The sequence below is a fragment of the Haliotis rubra genome, unplaced genomic scaffold, assembly GCF_003918875.1.
Source record: "Haliotis rubra isolate DU_JTF1 unplaced genomic scaffold, ASM391887v1 Scf759, whole genome shotgun sequence".
In the NCBI taxonomy this organism is placed as follows: domain Eukaryota; kingdom Metazoa; phylum Mollusca; class Gastropoda; order Lepetellida; family Haliotidae; genus Haliotis; species Haliotis rubra.
Window position 1 is genome coordinate 132,140 of NW_025767478.1, and position 15,168 is coordinate 147,307.

At 40.9% G+C, this 15,168-nt stretch overlaps 1 protein-coding gene across 1 annotated transcript; it reads right to left on the reverse strand.

The window, feature by feature from the left end:
• Positions 1-5,048: 5,048 nt before the first annotated feature.
• LOC124260271 (beta-1,4-galactosyltransferase galt-1-like) lies at positions 5,049-7,193 on the reverse strand. Its single transcript, XM_046694531.1, has 2 exons — positions 7,103-7,193; positions 5,049-6,174 (listed from the first exon to the last, which is right to left on the reverse strand). Exon 2 carries the CDS (start codon positions 6,096-6,098, stop codon positions 5,250-5,252), a length of 849 nt encoding a protein of 282 aa, XP_046550487.1. The 5' UTR covers positions 6,099-6,174; positions 7,103-7,193; the 3' UTR covers positions 5,049-5,249.
• Positions 7,194-15,168: the final 7,975 nt, after the last annotated feature.

The window sequence follows — 15,168 nt, forward strand, 5'->3', positions numbered from 1 at the left end:
CCATTTCTGCACTGGTGATACGCTACCAGAACACAAATGACGTCATCGATCGGCCACGTTCTGGACGTCCACGTGTAACAACACCAAGACAGGACATATGGATAAGGGTGACCCATCTTCGCCACAGGTTTCAGACTGCAGTGATGACTGCCCGAACCATCCCAGGACTTCGCCGTATCCACCCCAACACAGTTCGACAACGTTTACGTCATCACGGGATCAGACCACGACGTCCCGCCATACGGCCTATCCTGACACAACGTCACCGACAAGCTCGCCGAATGTGGTGCCGAAATCATGTCCGCAGACCCTTGTTTTGGTGGAGAAATGTTGTTTTTACAAATGAGTCCAGGTTTAACATTTCCCATAGTGACGGACGTCAAAGTGCCTATAGACGCGTGGGAGAACGTTATGCACACGCCTGTGTCTTGGAGAGGAATCGCTTTGGTGGTGGTTCCGTGATGATTTGGGGTGGAATAACAGCACGCCAAAGAACTCCTTTGGTGATAGTTCAGGGCAGCTTAACTGGTGGGGGCTACAGGGATCAGATTCGTCGACCTGTTGCAATTCCTTTTCTGCAACGTCATGGCCCTGGGTTAACATTCTATTAGGACAATGCCCGCCCTCATACGGCAAGGGTTGCTATGGATTTCACCACAACGTTGACTTACTGCCTTGGCCTGCAAATTCACCGGATCTCTCCCCGATAGAGCATGTTTGGGACGAGATTATCGACTTCTACGCCGTCTTCCTCATCCGCCAGATAACGTCCTTGACCCATCTATTCAATTACCCTTTGCAATGAAACTTGGTATATTGATGTATGACACCATTTGAACCTTCTGTGAAACTCTATATGTTTAATGACATTATATGATTTGCTGTACAACAACAAAGTGGAATAAGTCACTTACCACTCGCAATCGCCAAAATGTGATTCTAAAGGTAAATATATACATGAAATGCCGATTGTGTAATGAATTTACAGAGACTGTCCAACATCTTGTCAGTGGATGCCCTTCCTTGGCACAAACAGCATACCTTAAGCGACATAATGGCATGGCTCGTTGTTTCTACTATCGTCTTCGCCATGCCTGTGGCTTTGACTCTGAGGTCCATCCATGGTACGACCCTGAACATGTCCAGGGCGTCATGGAAAATGACAGCTTTAAACTTCTCTGGAATAGGCCCATATACAGCCTCAGAATAATTCCAGCCAACAAACCTGATCTTGTCCTTTTTGATAAAGCCAATGAATTTATTTATATCATTGAATTTTCTGTCCCTTTTGACAGCAACTGGCAAGATTCAGGAAACACATGCAGACCTCGCCTTTGAAATGTCTCGCTTGCATCCCAAGAACACTGTCGTCAGGCTCCCCATTGTTCTCGGTGCCCTTGGTGTGGTACCTCCTGATCTCTTGGCGCAGATCAGGAGAGTGCCCGGGTTCTCCACCGGAAGCAAAGCCCTTCTGACACTCCGGGTAATGCAGAAGGCTGCAGTTTTGGGGAGCCTACATATTCTCCGGAAAGTTCTTGGTGGGTTCGACTAGGCAGTGTTTCCTGGGAGGAGTCCAATTCGCTGTCTGGGCTGCGTGTAGAAGGGGCAAGGGCCCTGAGCTGATGATGAGCCTTACCAGCCTGACTGAGCCAGGATCAACCCTTTCTGCTGCATTTTCATCTTTAATCTGTAAAACATAATAACAATATGAAATGTCGACTATGTAATGAATTTACAGAGACTGTCCAACATCTTGTCAGTGGATGCCCTTCTTTGGCACAAACAGCATATCTTAAACGACATGATGGCATGGCTCGTTGCTTCTACTACCGTCTCCGCCGAGGTCCATCCATGGTACGACCCTGAACATGTCCAGGGCGTCATGGAAACTGACGCTTTCAAACTTCTGTGGAATAGGCTCATATACAGCCTCAGAAGAATTCCTGCCAACAAACCTGATCTTGTCCTTTTTGATAAAGCCAATGAATTTATTTATATCATTGTCCCTTTTGACAGCAATGTGATTGGCAATATTCAGGAAAAGCATGATAAACATGCGGACCTCGCCTTTGAGTGAGTCAGTGAGTGAGTGAGTTAATATTAAACGTCACATCGGCAATATCTCAGCCATATCGTGACGAAAACAATTTATATAATACAAAAATGATAACATTGTGAAGAGTTAAACCTGTCGACGATGGACAGTAAAAATACTAGAGTATCACAGATATGAACATAAAACTAGCATGTAAAACTAAAACAGTGTAACTAAAGAAGACAATACAATATAAAACACGGGCTATAGATCGCCAGCATCTGAAGTAGGGTTGGGTATTGGCAAAATGTTCGTATTGCGATATATTGTGATATGTGTCGGCGTATTGCAATATGTATTGGAATATATTGTGAAAGTGTAACACATGGTTAAGGTAATGAAGTTAATGTTTCCTTTCTTTTGAAACAATGGCACTGGTCACTGTCATGACGCAGATGTGATTGTACAAGAGATCAATTGAAAATGTTTCCAAATTGAAGACTTTACTCTAAAGTTTGGAACTCGAGAAAAAGCGTCTGCAGCGGCGTCCCCCATTTTGGTTTGTTTATCAACGAGTGCCGGTACCAGTCTATATGGTTTAAAAGTCACGCATCATATCATATGACCAATAAGCATTCTCAAAACTATTAATGTATAATAATATAAAGGAAATACATCATCACGAAAATTACCGATCATGGTCACGGAAATTGGCGATCGTATCGAGTGAACCGGTTCGCAAAAAGTGTACCGCAATATATCGTATTGTGAAGATCGAATTGCAATATAGCGGTTAACCGGTATTATCGCCCACCCCTAATCTGAAGGTAGATCAGGATACTAGGAACCATGACCTCGCCTTTGAAATGTCTCGCTTGCATCCCAAGTACACTGTCGTCAGGCTCCCCATTGTTCTCGGTGCGCTTGGTACCTCCTGATCTTTTGGCGCAGATCAGGAGAGTGCCCGGGTTCTCCACCGGAAGCAAAGCCCTTCTGACACTCTGGGTAATGCAGAAGGCTGCAGTGTTGGGGAGCCTTCATATTCTCCGGAAAGTTCTTGGTGGGTTCGATTAGGCAGTGTTTCCTGGTAGAAGTACCATTCGCTGTCTGGGCTGCGTGTAGAGGGCAAGGGCCCTGAGCTGATGATGAGCATTACCAGCCTGACTGTGCCAGGATCACCCGAACCCTCTCTGCTGCATGTTATCTTTAATCTGTAAAACATAATAATAACTAGGATTGCCTTCTGGGCAATACTGACGGTCTTCAGACTCCCCCATACACTCCCCGTGGCTACCTTTAATTGTACTGTTTCTTTGGACGCCATCTGGAGCGTCCATTACAGTGTTTTTGAAATTTGGCATTGATTCCATGCTGCTGACACAAACGGAAAATTCACAAACTGCAGAAAAACAAACAGGAAAGCACAGTCAAACAAAGCAAAGGAATTGAGCAATATATACAAACATATACTAAAAGAGAAATTACCTGTAAATGATGTAGATTTTGTTGTGGTCAAAACGTCAAGCGTATTCCTGTCACAGTCAGGTTGGTAAACAAACTGCTGGATAGATCACATCCTGGCAATTCCAGAACACTAATTGTTTTGACTGTAGACCAAAGAACAACGGAGCTACGGCCTGTTAAAGAGGGAACTATTTCTATGGGCACTGGAAAACCCATTCGTCACCACTCGCCCCTTTCCGTAACCTCCAAGAAGTTCGCTATTCGGTTTGTCCCGGAATAACACGAGTTGGTCAGGAATGTGGAAAACCAGGAAGTGGGGATTGTTGCTAGATTTTACTGACGCTTCCTTCAGCTATCTATCCACTAACGAAATGCGAAAAGGCCTAATGTTCGTGTTTGTGCCGTGATTGTGACGTAATTATTGACTTTTACATAACAATAATGTGAAACAACAATGTTCCCCATTCAATTACCTACAGTGTAGTAGCTTGCAAAATGAAATCCATTGTGGTTTCGCAGAGCTGGGACATTTTATTAACCCTATGAAAATGCATTTTGACAAAATTGACCAACTTCCAAAGGCGATAACTCCAAATTTCTTGAAGATATGGACATGCCTTTAGCAACCTAAGTAGTCCCGGATGCGGACTTTACAACGATATGTCACACACGATTGTACTATTTGCTGTTCAGAAGGAGAAGATTATGAAACACAGGCACCGTCAAAACGAGCGGAAATGTGAAAAATGGTAATGTTTGTGACGTAATTGTGACTTAAGTATTGATTATGACATAATAATAATGTGAAGCTAACATGTTTCCCTTTCAATTATCTACCATTTGGTACCTTCAAAAATTAAATCCATTGTGTTTCCGCAGAGTTGTGACATTTTTATAAACCCTATGAAAATGCGTCTTTAAAAAATTCACCAAACTCCAAAACCATACAAGAGATCGACATGCCTTGAGCATTCCATGTAGTCCGGTGTGTGGACTATACAAAGATATATCGAACACGATTGTACTATTTGACGTTCAGGAGAAGAATTTTTTTAAACACAGGCACCATCTAAAAACGCCAAAAAACGCATTCAAACTGGCGGAAAATCTATCATGGCGGCCAACTTTTGCTATGCGTTAAATCGATTCAGAATGATGTTGTCTACAATTAGTGAAAATTTTGTCAATTTATCTCTTACAGTTTTTGAGGTATTGAGGTGTAAAGATCTTGACATTTTGGGTTGTCTGCCCTTACTGGAAACCGGCAGTCGGAATTTTTTTGACTATGTATCAATTTCAGCACACAGGCTATCACCACTGAAAGTTTCATGAAAATCGACCCAGTAGTTCTGGAGAGCTGTCACAAAATTTGTACAAATAGTAATAAGAAGAAGAATATTCGAATAATAACAGTAGGTCTTCCAGACTTTCGTCTGAAGACCTAATAATAAAACATTACAAAGAGAACACCTATGTGTCATATTATATTCAGTCCGACTAAATTCAGTTGCATAAATAGTCTCGATAGGATCCAAGCTATGATGCAATTCCCTGTTTTCACTGATACCACACTTTATCTGATCTATTGTTCTACTGACACGCCCACCTTTGAGCGAACACGTGGTATCATCACTATTTGAAAGAGCGTTATAATATGGTCGGCATTATACAATCGACTCTGCTTTGAGCATAAATTTCTTATGGATGTGAAAAGGGTTTTGTCGTTTATATTACGACCCAATGACAAAACTCAAATCTTTATTCCCAGATTACTTTGGAGATTTAAAAGTCGCTTCTTTATGTTGGGTATTAAACTACTGCTGTGTTTGATGAAGGTGAAATCCTGACTCCAAGGTGCAAGGCTCTGACTGTCGTATTTCTCCCGATAATGATGCAATAAAGCGACTTCTGGGCTGACTACATACATCGCCCAGTCAGGAAGGAACTTTTCCATGATATGAACATGAATCAGATCCACAGCCTCGGGTTTCACAAGAAGTTTTGATCTGTAATTTTGACCATTTATGCGTGACCTGTTTGTATGCAGAAATGCCTTCATTCTGAATTTCTTCGCAATCTTTTTTTCAGAAAACATGTATTTTGTCTCATTTTCATAGAGTGAAAAAAACGTGTTTTGGAACATAAGCGCTCCATATTTTTTTTGAGAGCGTGGATCTTTTGTATTCAGTAGTCTGTCAGCCAGATCTACCAATGAAACGTTATTCTTAGGCACAACAATTTCATCAACATCAGCAAGAAGAACGTATTTGGCCACTCCAAGCTGAGAGAAGACACAGTCATGCATACTCGCCATCTGTCCCAAGTAGTGGATTTCCTCTGGGGGAAAGGGCAGCCTCCAGTTCCTCATCTCCACAATGCCTTCTCTCTCATATTGCAGCAAGACTTTGTTGACCTGTTCTGGTATGCTGTAGTTGTAGAAGATGAACTTGTCTGTCCCGAAGTATCTGTTGGTCTCCAGTGCCGTGACTAGTGTGTTGACGTCGGTTAAGTTCCCATGCACGGCAGGGTAACAGCGGGTGAGGTTGTTGTTGGGGGGTCCAGGGTAGTTGACGGGGAAGACGTTGATGGGAGAAGACATCCGGGTTGTGAGGATAGAAATGAACGCTGGGTAGGTGTTGAGAGGTACTGGACAGTGAACGAATCCACATCGATTCCTGAAAACAAATATTAAGAACTTAACGTAAAGAAGGTACTTGCAGTAGATACCCTTTTCTTGTCTGTTTTGTTTTCTGTTACGTTTTTCGGTTTAAGGGCCCATTTTGACCGAAAATGAACAGAAAATTAAATTTCAGGCACCACAAATAGTGTTAATTCAGAGCCCGATAGGGGTGGTGGGGTCGTCACGCTGAAGTGAGTGAGTCATTTAATAAACTTTCAGAACAGTGAGTGAGTGAGTTTAGTTATTACGCCGCACTCAGCAATATTCCAGCTATATGGCGGAGGTCTGTAAATAATCGAGTCTGGACCAGACAATCCAGTGATCAACATCATGAGCATCGATCTGCCCAATTGGGAACCGATGACATGTGTTAACCAAGCCAGCGAGTCTGACCACCCGATCCCGTTAGTCACCTCTTACGACAAGCATGGGTTACTGAAGGTTCATTCTAACCCGGACCTTCATGGATATCAAATTTCCCACATAGGTAGTATGTCTGGAACCCATTTTTGGTGTTCCCGTGATATTGCTGGAATATTGCTGAAAGCGGCGTGAAACCTTACTCACTCACTCACTCAATCTGATAACGACAATGTAGAAATACGTGCTCGTTACATGTGATGTGCAGCAAGAATAAATGCTAGTCATTGCTTCAGCTCAACTGGGACTTCAATCAATATGTGACTTAATATTTTTGCAACATGTCTGTCAACTCTCACATGAAAGCAAACGAGAAACAGAGAAGAAATTCTCACCAATTGACCACATTTTATTAAAATGTCTCTGTGCGTATGCCTGTGTGTTTGACTGCTTTTACTGATCAGGAAGTATTTCGGGTTTAGAAAACTGGGAAAGAATGCTGAAGTTTAACATGGATACCACACTAAACCTAAACGTATACGGACTCAAAGACTGATACTTACTTGTAAGTACCCCATCTACTTGGAGGGATGTGCTGGAACTGACCTTTCACCTTATGACCAAGATGTGACCTCGACCTTTTCAGTATGCAGATGAAAGATACAGGCGTGAATGGTTCCGGAACTAGGACAAGTGTCCGCACTCACGATTTGGCAATTTCGTATATGGCAGAATATGTAAAAATTCGAACATCCACTTGCTGAAAGTCGCCTTGGTACCGCTTCCTTGGAGGAAAGGTGTTATCAAGAGCATCTTCTCTTAAACTGGCATTAAAATGCCTTTGGTGGCCTTTTTTTAGTATTCCGGGCACATTGTATGCATCCTTTTTTAGCACTGGTTCAATTCGCTCTGTATTTCGGTTGTTCAGTGTTGTGTTCATTCTGTTTATGATAAACGACTCCCGATTTGTGGATTTATTAACTGTCTCCGACACTGAACTGGTTTTGTTCTTTTGCACAGATGCGATAGTCTGTCGAACAATGATACTCGGCATCGTCGGAAGGCCAAGATACTTGTCGATAGAGTAAACCAGTGCGAATGTAAACAAGGCGACTGTAAATGCTGCCAGACATCTAACGGGCTTGGTTGTCATGTTCTGTAAAAGAAAGTCGAAAAACTGACAGTAGCTCTCCGGTACGAGGGGAGATACCGTATTTCAGGATCTGAAAGTGTTGCTGAAGGAACTGAGCATTAAACGTAAAGGGTAGTTTTGCTTTGTGGTATTGTGACCTGTTCTGGACTTGGACTGGGTACTGTAATTAAGGAAGAGTGCCAATGTAAGCTTTAAGGATTGAGAAGCCGAGTCTATTTTTAAGGCTCAAGTCTTATGTGAAGTACGCTTATTTTATGGTTAAGATCGGTTTGTGCAACGACACCCTTTATCCATAACAACATTATACACGATGGTATGACAATGACCAAACTAATAGCATGATGTTAATTTTTCATTTGAATAATAATAATAATAATAGACTTTTTATATAGCGCATATAGCCATGTCCGTGACATGCTCAAACGCACAAAATGAATACGAAAAATATTCACATTTACCATGAGAGATAGAGAAAAAAATTCTTAATTTGTTCCAGAAATCAATCCGAAGAATATTGATACACGAATTCAATCAAACATAAATCATATTAGTATTTACATACAGTACAATGTCATTCACAGTTGACATTTGAAATGTACAGCAGTACAATCAAACATTCACAAAGGGATGGTGTCACTTGTACACAGAGTGTCTGCATTAAAATACAAACTCATGATATGGTTTCAAATGATAGACATATGTTGCAAAGTTTATAATGACAACATGATATGTGTCCCGCACTAGGGATCGTGTGAACTGTGTACCTGCACCATGGAGTGTTGACAACATTTCGTCGTCTTCCAACATTTCAAAATTTACATAAGTGTCAACATCAAGTAGATCAATAAGAGATGAGAAGACATTTTTTGGTGAGGTAATAATATTTCACAGTGTAGTATCATATGGTTGTTATAATCACAAGCGTGTTTGTTACAAAGCAAAACATTCGTGATGAAATATTCAAGCATAATAGCAATATAAAAATGCTAAGTTCAAAAGTATATGACCAGTCCTGTGACTACCTTCGCCAGCTTGTACATCTGCATGTACCCACCAGAGCTCTTAGATCAAAAGATACGTTAAGACTAGCACAGCCAAGCACTAAAACATCAATGGGTAATAGAGCCTTTTCTGTAGCAGCACCAGCTCTGTGGAATAATCTTCCAGTCACCCTCAGCCGAACTGAGTCCCATTCACAATTCAAGAACTTGCTCAAAACCTACTTCAAAATATCTTTTCACACTTATTGTGTTTTTAACGCTGTTATGCAGCGCCGTTGAGCATCTATGATGGAGACTAGGCGCTATACAAGCCAATTATTATTATTATTATTATTATATGTCACTGATGTATGAGCTCGCATGTAAGGATACATTCCTGCATTAAGTGATTAAGGGAGTAAACAAGGGAGAGAGCCAATCTAAACTTCAAGGATTCAGAAGCCGAGTCTATGTTAAGGTTCAAGTCTTGAAGTACGATCACTCTATGGTTATGGTTTCCATAACAGCACGGATTATACACTTATGATATCACAATGAAACAAAATAATAGCAAGATTTTAAATTTTTCATTTGAATAAGAAATATATTCACATTTACCATGTGTGCGGTAACCATGCTAACACAGAATATCACTAGGGTTTTGAAGGCATTGCTCTAGGTTACACAAAACCAAATGTTTTCCCATAGACTTCTACAGTAACGTTATATATTTAATATTCATCCAGGCTGTCAAACGCCATTCCAGGTACACTTGGGTACAGTCTGGCCTTTAAACTACAACAAAACACAAATTCCAGCTAACTTATCTTGTCTATTTTCCGAACACAGGAAGCTGAATACATCAACCCCAGTTCCGCACCAAATGTCATCTACTGGAAAATATCTGTACTCACATTAAGCATAAGTCTTGGTGATAAAAAATGACAGCATTAAAACTTAAAATTGTTGTCAATTTTAATTACTGGATCGATGTGCTTTTAAAAAACATAAACATCTTACACTATTTTATCCAATCACAGCTGTCACATATCTCACGAAATGTGATTCAGCGAGCATGCGATTCTGATTTAGTGGAGTAGAACCTTAGTGTCCTACTTTCAATTCCTTGTTTCCAGAAAGACGTTCCTCTTTTAGTTTGCGAACCATGCTATGCCCGCTTGCAGACAGATGTAGACAGGAGTCGAGTTTAAAAATACTTACCTCCATCGTTGAAGAGTTTGATCTTAGCGAAGATCGAGATTTTCAATCTAGTTGAGAACAGTTGACTGAAGTAATTGACTACATATAGACTAGTTAGTCTAAACTTTTGATGGGTAGAAAACATATAAATACCTGTTTTCCAAGAAGACGTACACGGGTGTAAAGAAAATGTCCCGAAGAAACTGGACAAGGATGCTGTATTCTGCGTAATGGACAACCTTGAACATGAAAATACAACAGTAAATTATAGAAATCCTGGAAGAGAAATTGTCGCGTTGTCACGCTTCGAATAATTCATCCAAAGCGTCACAATGCGACATGGTGACAGTGTGACAAATGGCCAAAATGTTCCGTTGTCGCATTGTCGCGTTGTTATCCTCAGTAAAACAGGAGTTGTTACTGAGAGTGACAGCGTGGCAATGCGACAACACGCTAATGTTCCTTCTAGGATTCCATAGTTTTCCTACATATTTTAGGGTCATACTAATTTATCTGCGTTTTGTTACAAAAGGTTTTCCTTACTTGATGCCTCTTTGCATTTCTGTTGAATGTCCCCTATCACCTTTTAATCAGCAATTGACTTTAATTCCTCCAAGCGCCTGCTCATGACTCATCTGTTTTCATTGTATTGTGACTAGCCACAATTCCCTCATTGTATATATGTATTTTATATATCCACTGTGTTAAGGCTTTGGGCGTGCGCCTTGTACATGGAAAAAACATATTAGAAATACACGTTTAGTTTCTTTTACAAATTAAGATGAAAATGCAGCAGGAGGGTTCGGTTGATCCTGGCACAGTCGGGCTGGTAAGGCTCATCATGTGCTCAGGGCCCTTGCCCCCTCTACACGCAGCCCAGACAGCGAATGGGACTTCTCCAAGGAAACACTGCCTGGTCGAACCCACCAAGAACTTTCCGGAGAATATGTAGGCTCCCCAACACTGCAGCCTTCTGCATTACCCAGAGTGTCAGAAGGGCTTTGCTCCCGGTGGAGAACCCGGGCACTCTCCTGATCTGCACCAAGGGATGAGGAGGTACCAAACCAAGGGCACCGAGAACAATAGGGCGACTGACGACAGTGTACTTGGGATGCAAGCGAGACATTTCAAAGGCGAGGTCCGCATATTTATCATACTTTTCCTGAATCAAAAAGGACAAGATCAGGTTTGTTAGCTGGAATTCTTCTGAGGCTGTAGATGGGCCTATTCCAAAGACGTTTAAAAGCGTCATTTTCCATAACGGCCTGCACATGTTTAGGGTCGTACTATGAACAGACATCGGAGTCAAAGAAAAAGGCATGGAGAAGATGATAGTAGAAGCAACGAGCCATCATCTCTTATAAAATATGCTGTTTGTGCCAAGGAAGGACGTCCACTGACAAGGTGTTTCGACAGTCTCTGTACAATCGAATTTCATGACAATATTTTCTTTAAGAATCACATTTAGGTGATTGAGAGTTGCAAGTGACTGGTCCTGGGTAACAAAAAGAAAACCCGCTGTTTCACATTTAAGACCATCCAACTACTTTAAGCAAGTTTTGTAGTCAGTCCGAAGTCTGTCTTAAATCTGGGCTTTTTGGAGCTTGCCTCAGCTCGAACTTGCATTCAAAGATAGGTGTAGGTCTGATCTGCACAAGATGCTCAATAACTCCTCCCCCTTGTAACTTGGCCGATCCGTCATTAACTACTTTGCCACGTTTCAAATGAAGAGTATCACATTTGTCGAGTCCAAATGTCATGCCAATATCATTAGAAAAGGACTCGACAAGGATAACCTGTTCTTTAAAATTGGTATCTCCTTTGGCAAGGAGCTCAATGTCATCCTTGTAAAGGAGACGAGTAAGCGGTGTTTGGGATCTGGATGGTAACCCCCCTCCCTATTGAACAGAAAGCTCAAAGGATTTAAAAGACAGACAAGAAAGCAAAGGACTGAAGGAATTCCCGCAGGAATATCCCCCTTCTGTTTGGAATAGATTCTGAAGTCTGCCCTTGCGCGTACATCTCAAGTTGAGTCGATCAGCAACTCATTAAAGACTTGAATAAATCAAGTAGTCGCTCAGGGAGGTCAATACAATGAAGAGACTTCAGAATCCATTCATGAGGGACAGAGTCATATGCTTTTTTGTAGTCAATCCAGCACATTGAGAGGCTGTGGTCATATGTTTTAGCCTCTTCTAAAATCATTTTTTTTTTACAATATGTTGATCCTTGCACCCCATACATCCCATTCTTGCAAGAGCAGTAAGATGACACGAGGTTTGTGTAGGACTTGATATCTCCTACGTAGGACTTTGTATCTCCTACGTAGGAGTTATTAAGTCCTATGTAGGTCATAAAGTACTTTAGTATCCCCTACATAGGACTTAGTAACTCCTACGTAGGACTTAGTACTTAGTATCTCCTACGTAGGACTTAGTATCTCTTACGTAGGACATACTATCTTCTACGTAGTACTTAATATCTCCTACGTAGGACTTAGTATCGCCAACGTAGTGCTTAATATCTCCTACGTAGGTCTTACGTATTTTTTTCACCGTGAAAGCGTAGTAAGGCCACGGTGAAAAAAATGTTTGGTCTCACTATCTCCTACGTATGTCAGTATCTTTTACATTGGACTTAGTATCTCCTACGTAAGACTTAATTACTTAATATCCCCTACGTAGGACTTAGATTCCTTATATGTAGGACATACTATCTCCAACGTAGAACTTAGTATCTCCTACGTAGGACATACTATCTCCATTACATCTCCTACGTAGGAGATGATGAACATACGTTAATATTTGTGTATATACACAACTAATGTTCCGTGAGGTGAAAGGGAAACAGATAAGAATCCTGCAGTTATGTGGATGAGTCACACGTAATTATCAAGTCCACCAATCACGTCCGGACTTAACAATAATTCCCCCCATTTTTTAAATATTACATTTTATGTCTACTTTGAGGCTGCTGATGCCTAGAAAGTATTTACATTTCGAATCGGGGTACTGAGTGACGCTTAATGTTGTAATTACGATCGTGGACATGTGTATGCCAATAGTAGCAATTAAACTATTGCAGAAAAAGTTCCCTTTTTAAGGTTCGGATTATGAAGTATGGGTATTAAGTTGAGAAATGTTTGGTTATGCAGGACGTTAGATAGTAGAAATGTGAGTCGGTGAATATTCATGACACTAACGCAGTGTTGCTATACAGTGTTATTGTGTATGTGCATTACCTTAGGGTGACGTGAACCTATTATTGATACTTATGGAGATTTGGGTATGGTTATGTTTGATCTATCTATTCATACACAGAGGGACAAACATTTTTTGTGTCGACTTAGCTACTACATGTAATGTGCAGCAATTAGTTCAACACATGACAGTAATGTGCAACAATTAGTTCAACACATGACTGTAGACACTAACAGTGACTGAAACAATGAAACAAGGGATTGTTTGCGTGTCTGGGGATTTAGGTTGACCATTTCAAATTAATGTCTATTTATATCTATGGCTCATCTCCTACGTAGGAGATAATGTATGTCCTACATAGGAGATAGTAAGTCCTACGCAGGAGATATTAAGCACTACGTATGATATATTAAGTACTCCGTTGGAGATACTATGTCAAACGTATGACTTAATAACTCCTTCGTATGAAATACTCAGCCCTAGGTATGAGATACTCAATACTAAGTCCTACGTAGGAGACACTAAGTTCTAAGTCCTACGTAGGAGATACTAAGTACTAAGTCCTACGTATGAGATACTAAGTCTTACGTATGAAATACTAAGTACTAAGTCCTGCGTAGGAGATACTTTGACCTACGAAGAAGATACTAAGCCCTACGTAGGAGATATTAAGTACTACGTAGGAGACAGTATATCCTACGTAGGAGATATTACGTATTACGTAATAGATAGTGAGTGATTTAAAATTTATAGTAACATTGGCAATATTTCAGCCATATCGTGACTTTCAAGATATAAACTCATAATAAACGCAATTAAATTTTAAAACCCTGTCGACGAAGGACAGTAGATCCAACTAGAATATCACAGTATCAAGAATTAAACAACCATCTCTCTCTAAAACTGTATTTCAAATAAGGACAATGCAGTATATAGATGGGTTATAGGTCGCCAACACTGACTGACTGACTGAGATTAGTTTTACGCCGCTTTTAGCAATATTCCAGCAATATCACGGCGGGGGACACCAGAAATGGGCTTCACACATTGTGCCCATGTGGGGAATCGAACCCGGATCTTCGGCGTGACGAGCCAACGCTTTAACCACAAGGCTACACCACCGCCCAAGATCGCCAACAACTGAACGTAGATCACCATAATATGGATCATGGGGACTCACAGTACCTTTGCTACCTGCATGGACCCTAGTTGGATTTACACCTTCCCTCCAGATGTTAGGGATTGCAGACAAAACTAACCATACTTTAAAATAGCATATATCCTACGATTAAGTAATGGGGTATGTTTAAATTTACACAACTTTCATCAAACTTTATCTAATAACTATTTCTTTTTAAAATGCAATCATTCAAACTAAAATTATCCTTCAATGTTTTAAGATTGAAATACTTATCCCTTGTGATGGAAAAATCAACAGTCAGGCAGGGCATGCTTGACCATGATTTTCTCATCACGTAAGAGACAGTTTGTCCTACGTAAGAGACAGTATGTCCTACGTAAGAGACAGTATGTCCTACGTAGGAGATATTATATCCTACTTAGGAGATAGTGAGACCGAAGTTTTTTTCACCGTGGTCCTACTACACTTCCGTAGATCATAGAGTATTTCCAGTGCATTCCTTTTACATTTGCCGTGAAGCCATTATGACCGGATAGCATAGGCGGGTGCCTCAAATAACGGCATCCTTTCTCTGAGCATACCATAGGAATGTTTGGCCTCTGTGCCTTTTGAAATATTCCTTGACTGTCTATTAAGCCGTTTCTCTTGACGATTGTGCAAATGTTGTATTGCTTTCATTTTCTTTGCCGAAGGAAGCCTTCTCACTAGATGTATAATCCGTTGTCTGGAGCAGGTATATGACTAATTACGTTCCATCTTGTAGTCCTTTAGCCTGTCATAGACGCAGACGACCTCTCATGTTCACGTTTAGATTTGACAGGTACCCCAAATATTGATTCAGACATGAATGCAATTGTGTTCCTAAGTATGTGGGGTATTTTCTACAACACTGGAGACACCTGTATCACTGTCCTTCTGGCATTCCTAGGAAACCTGGGCCCTTATTCTCGAAAGG

What these genes read in the sequence shown, in the direction of transcription:
- LOC124260271 (XM_046694531.1), bottom strand. Translation starts at nt 6,098, where the DNA reads ATGTCTTCTCCCATCAACGTCTTCCCCGTCAACTACCCTGGACCCCCC.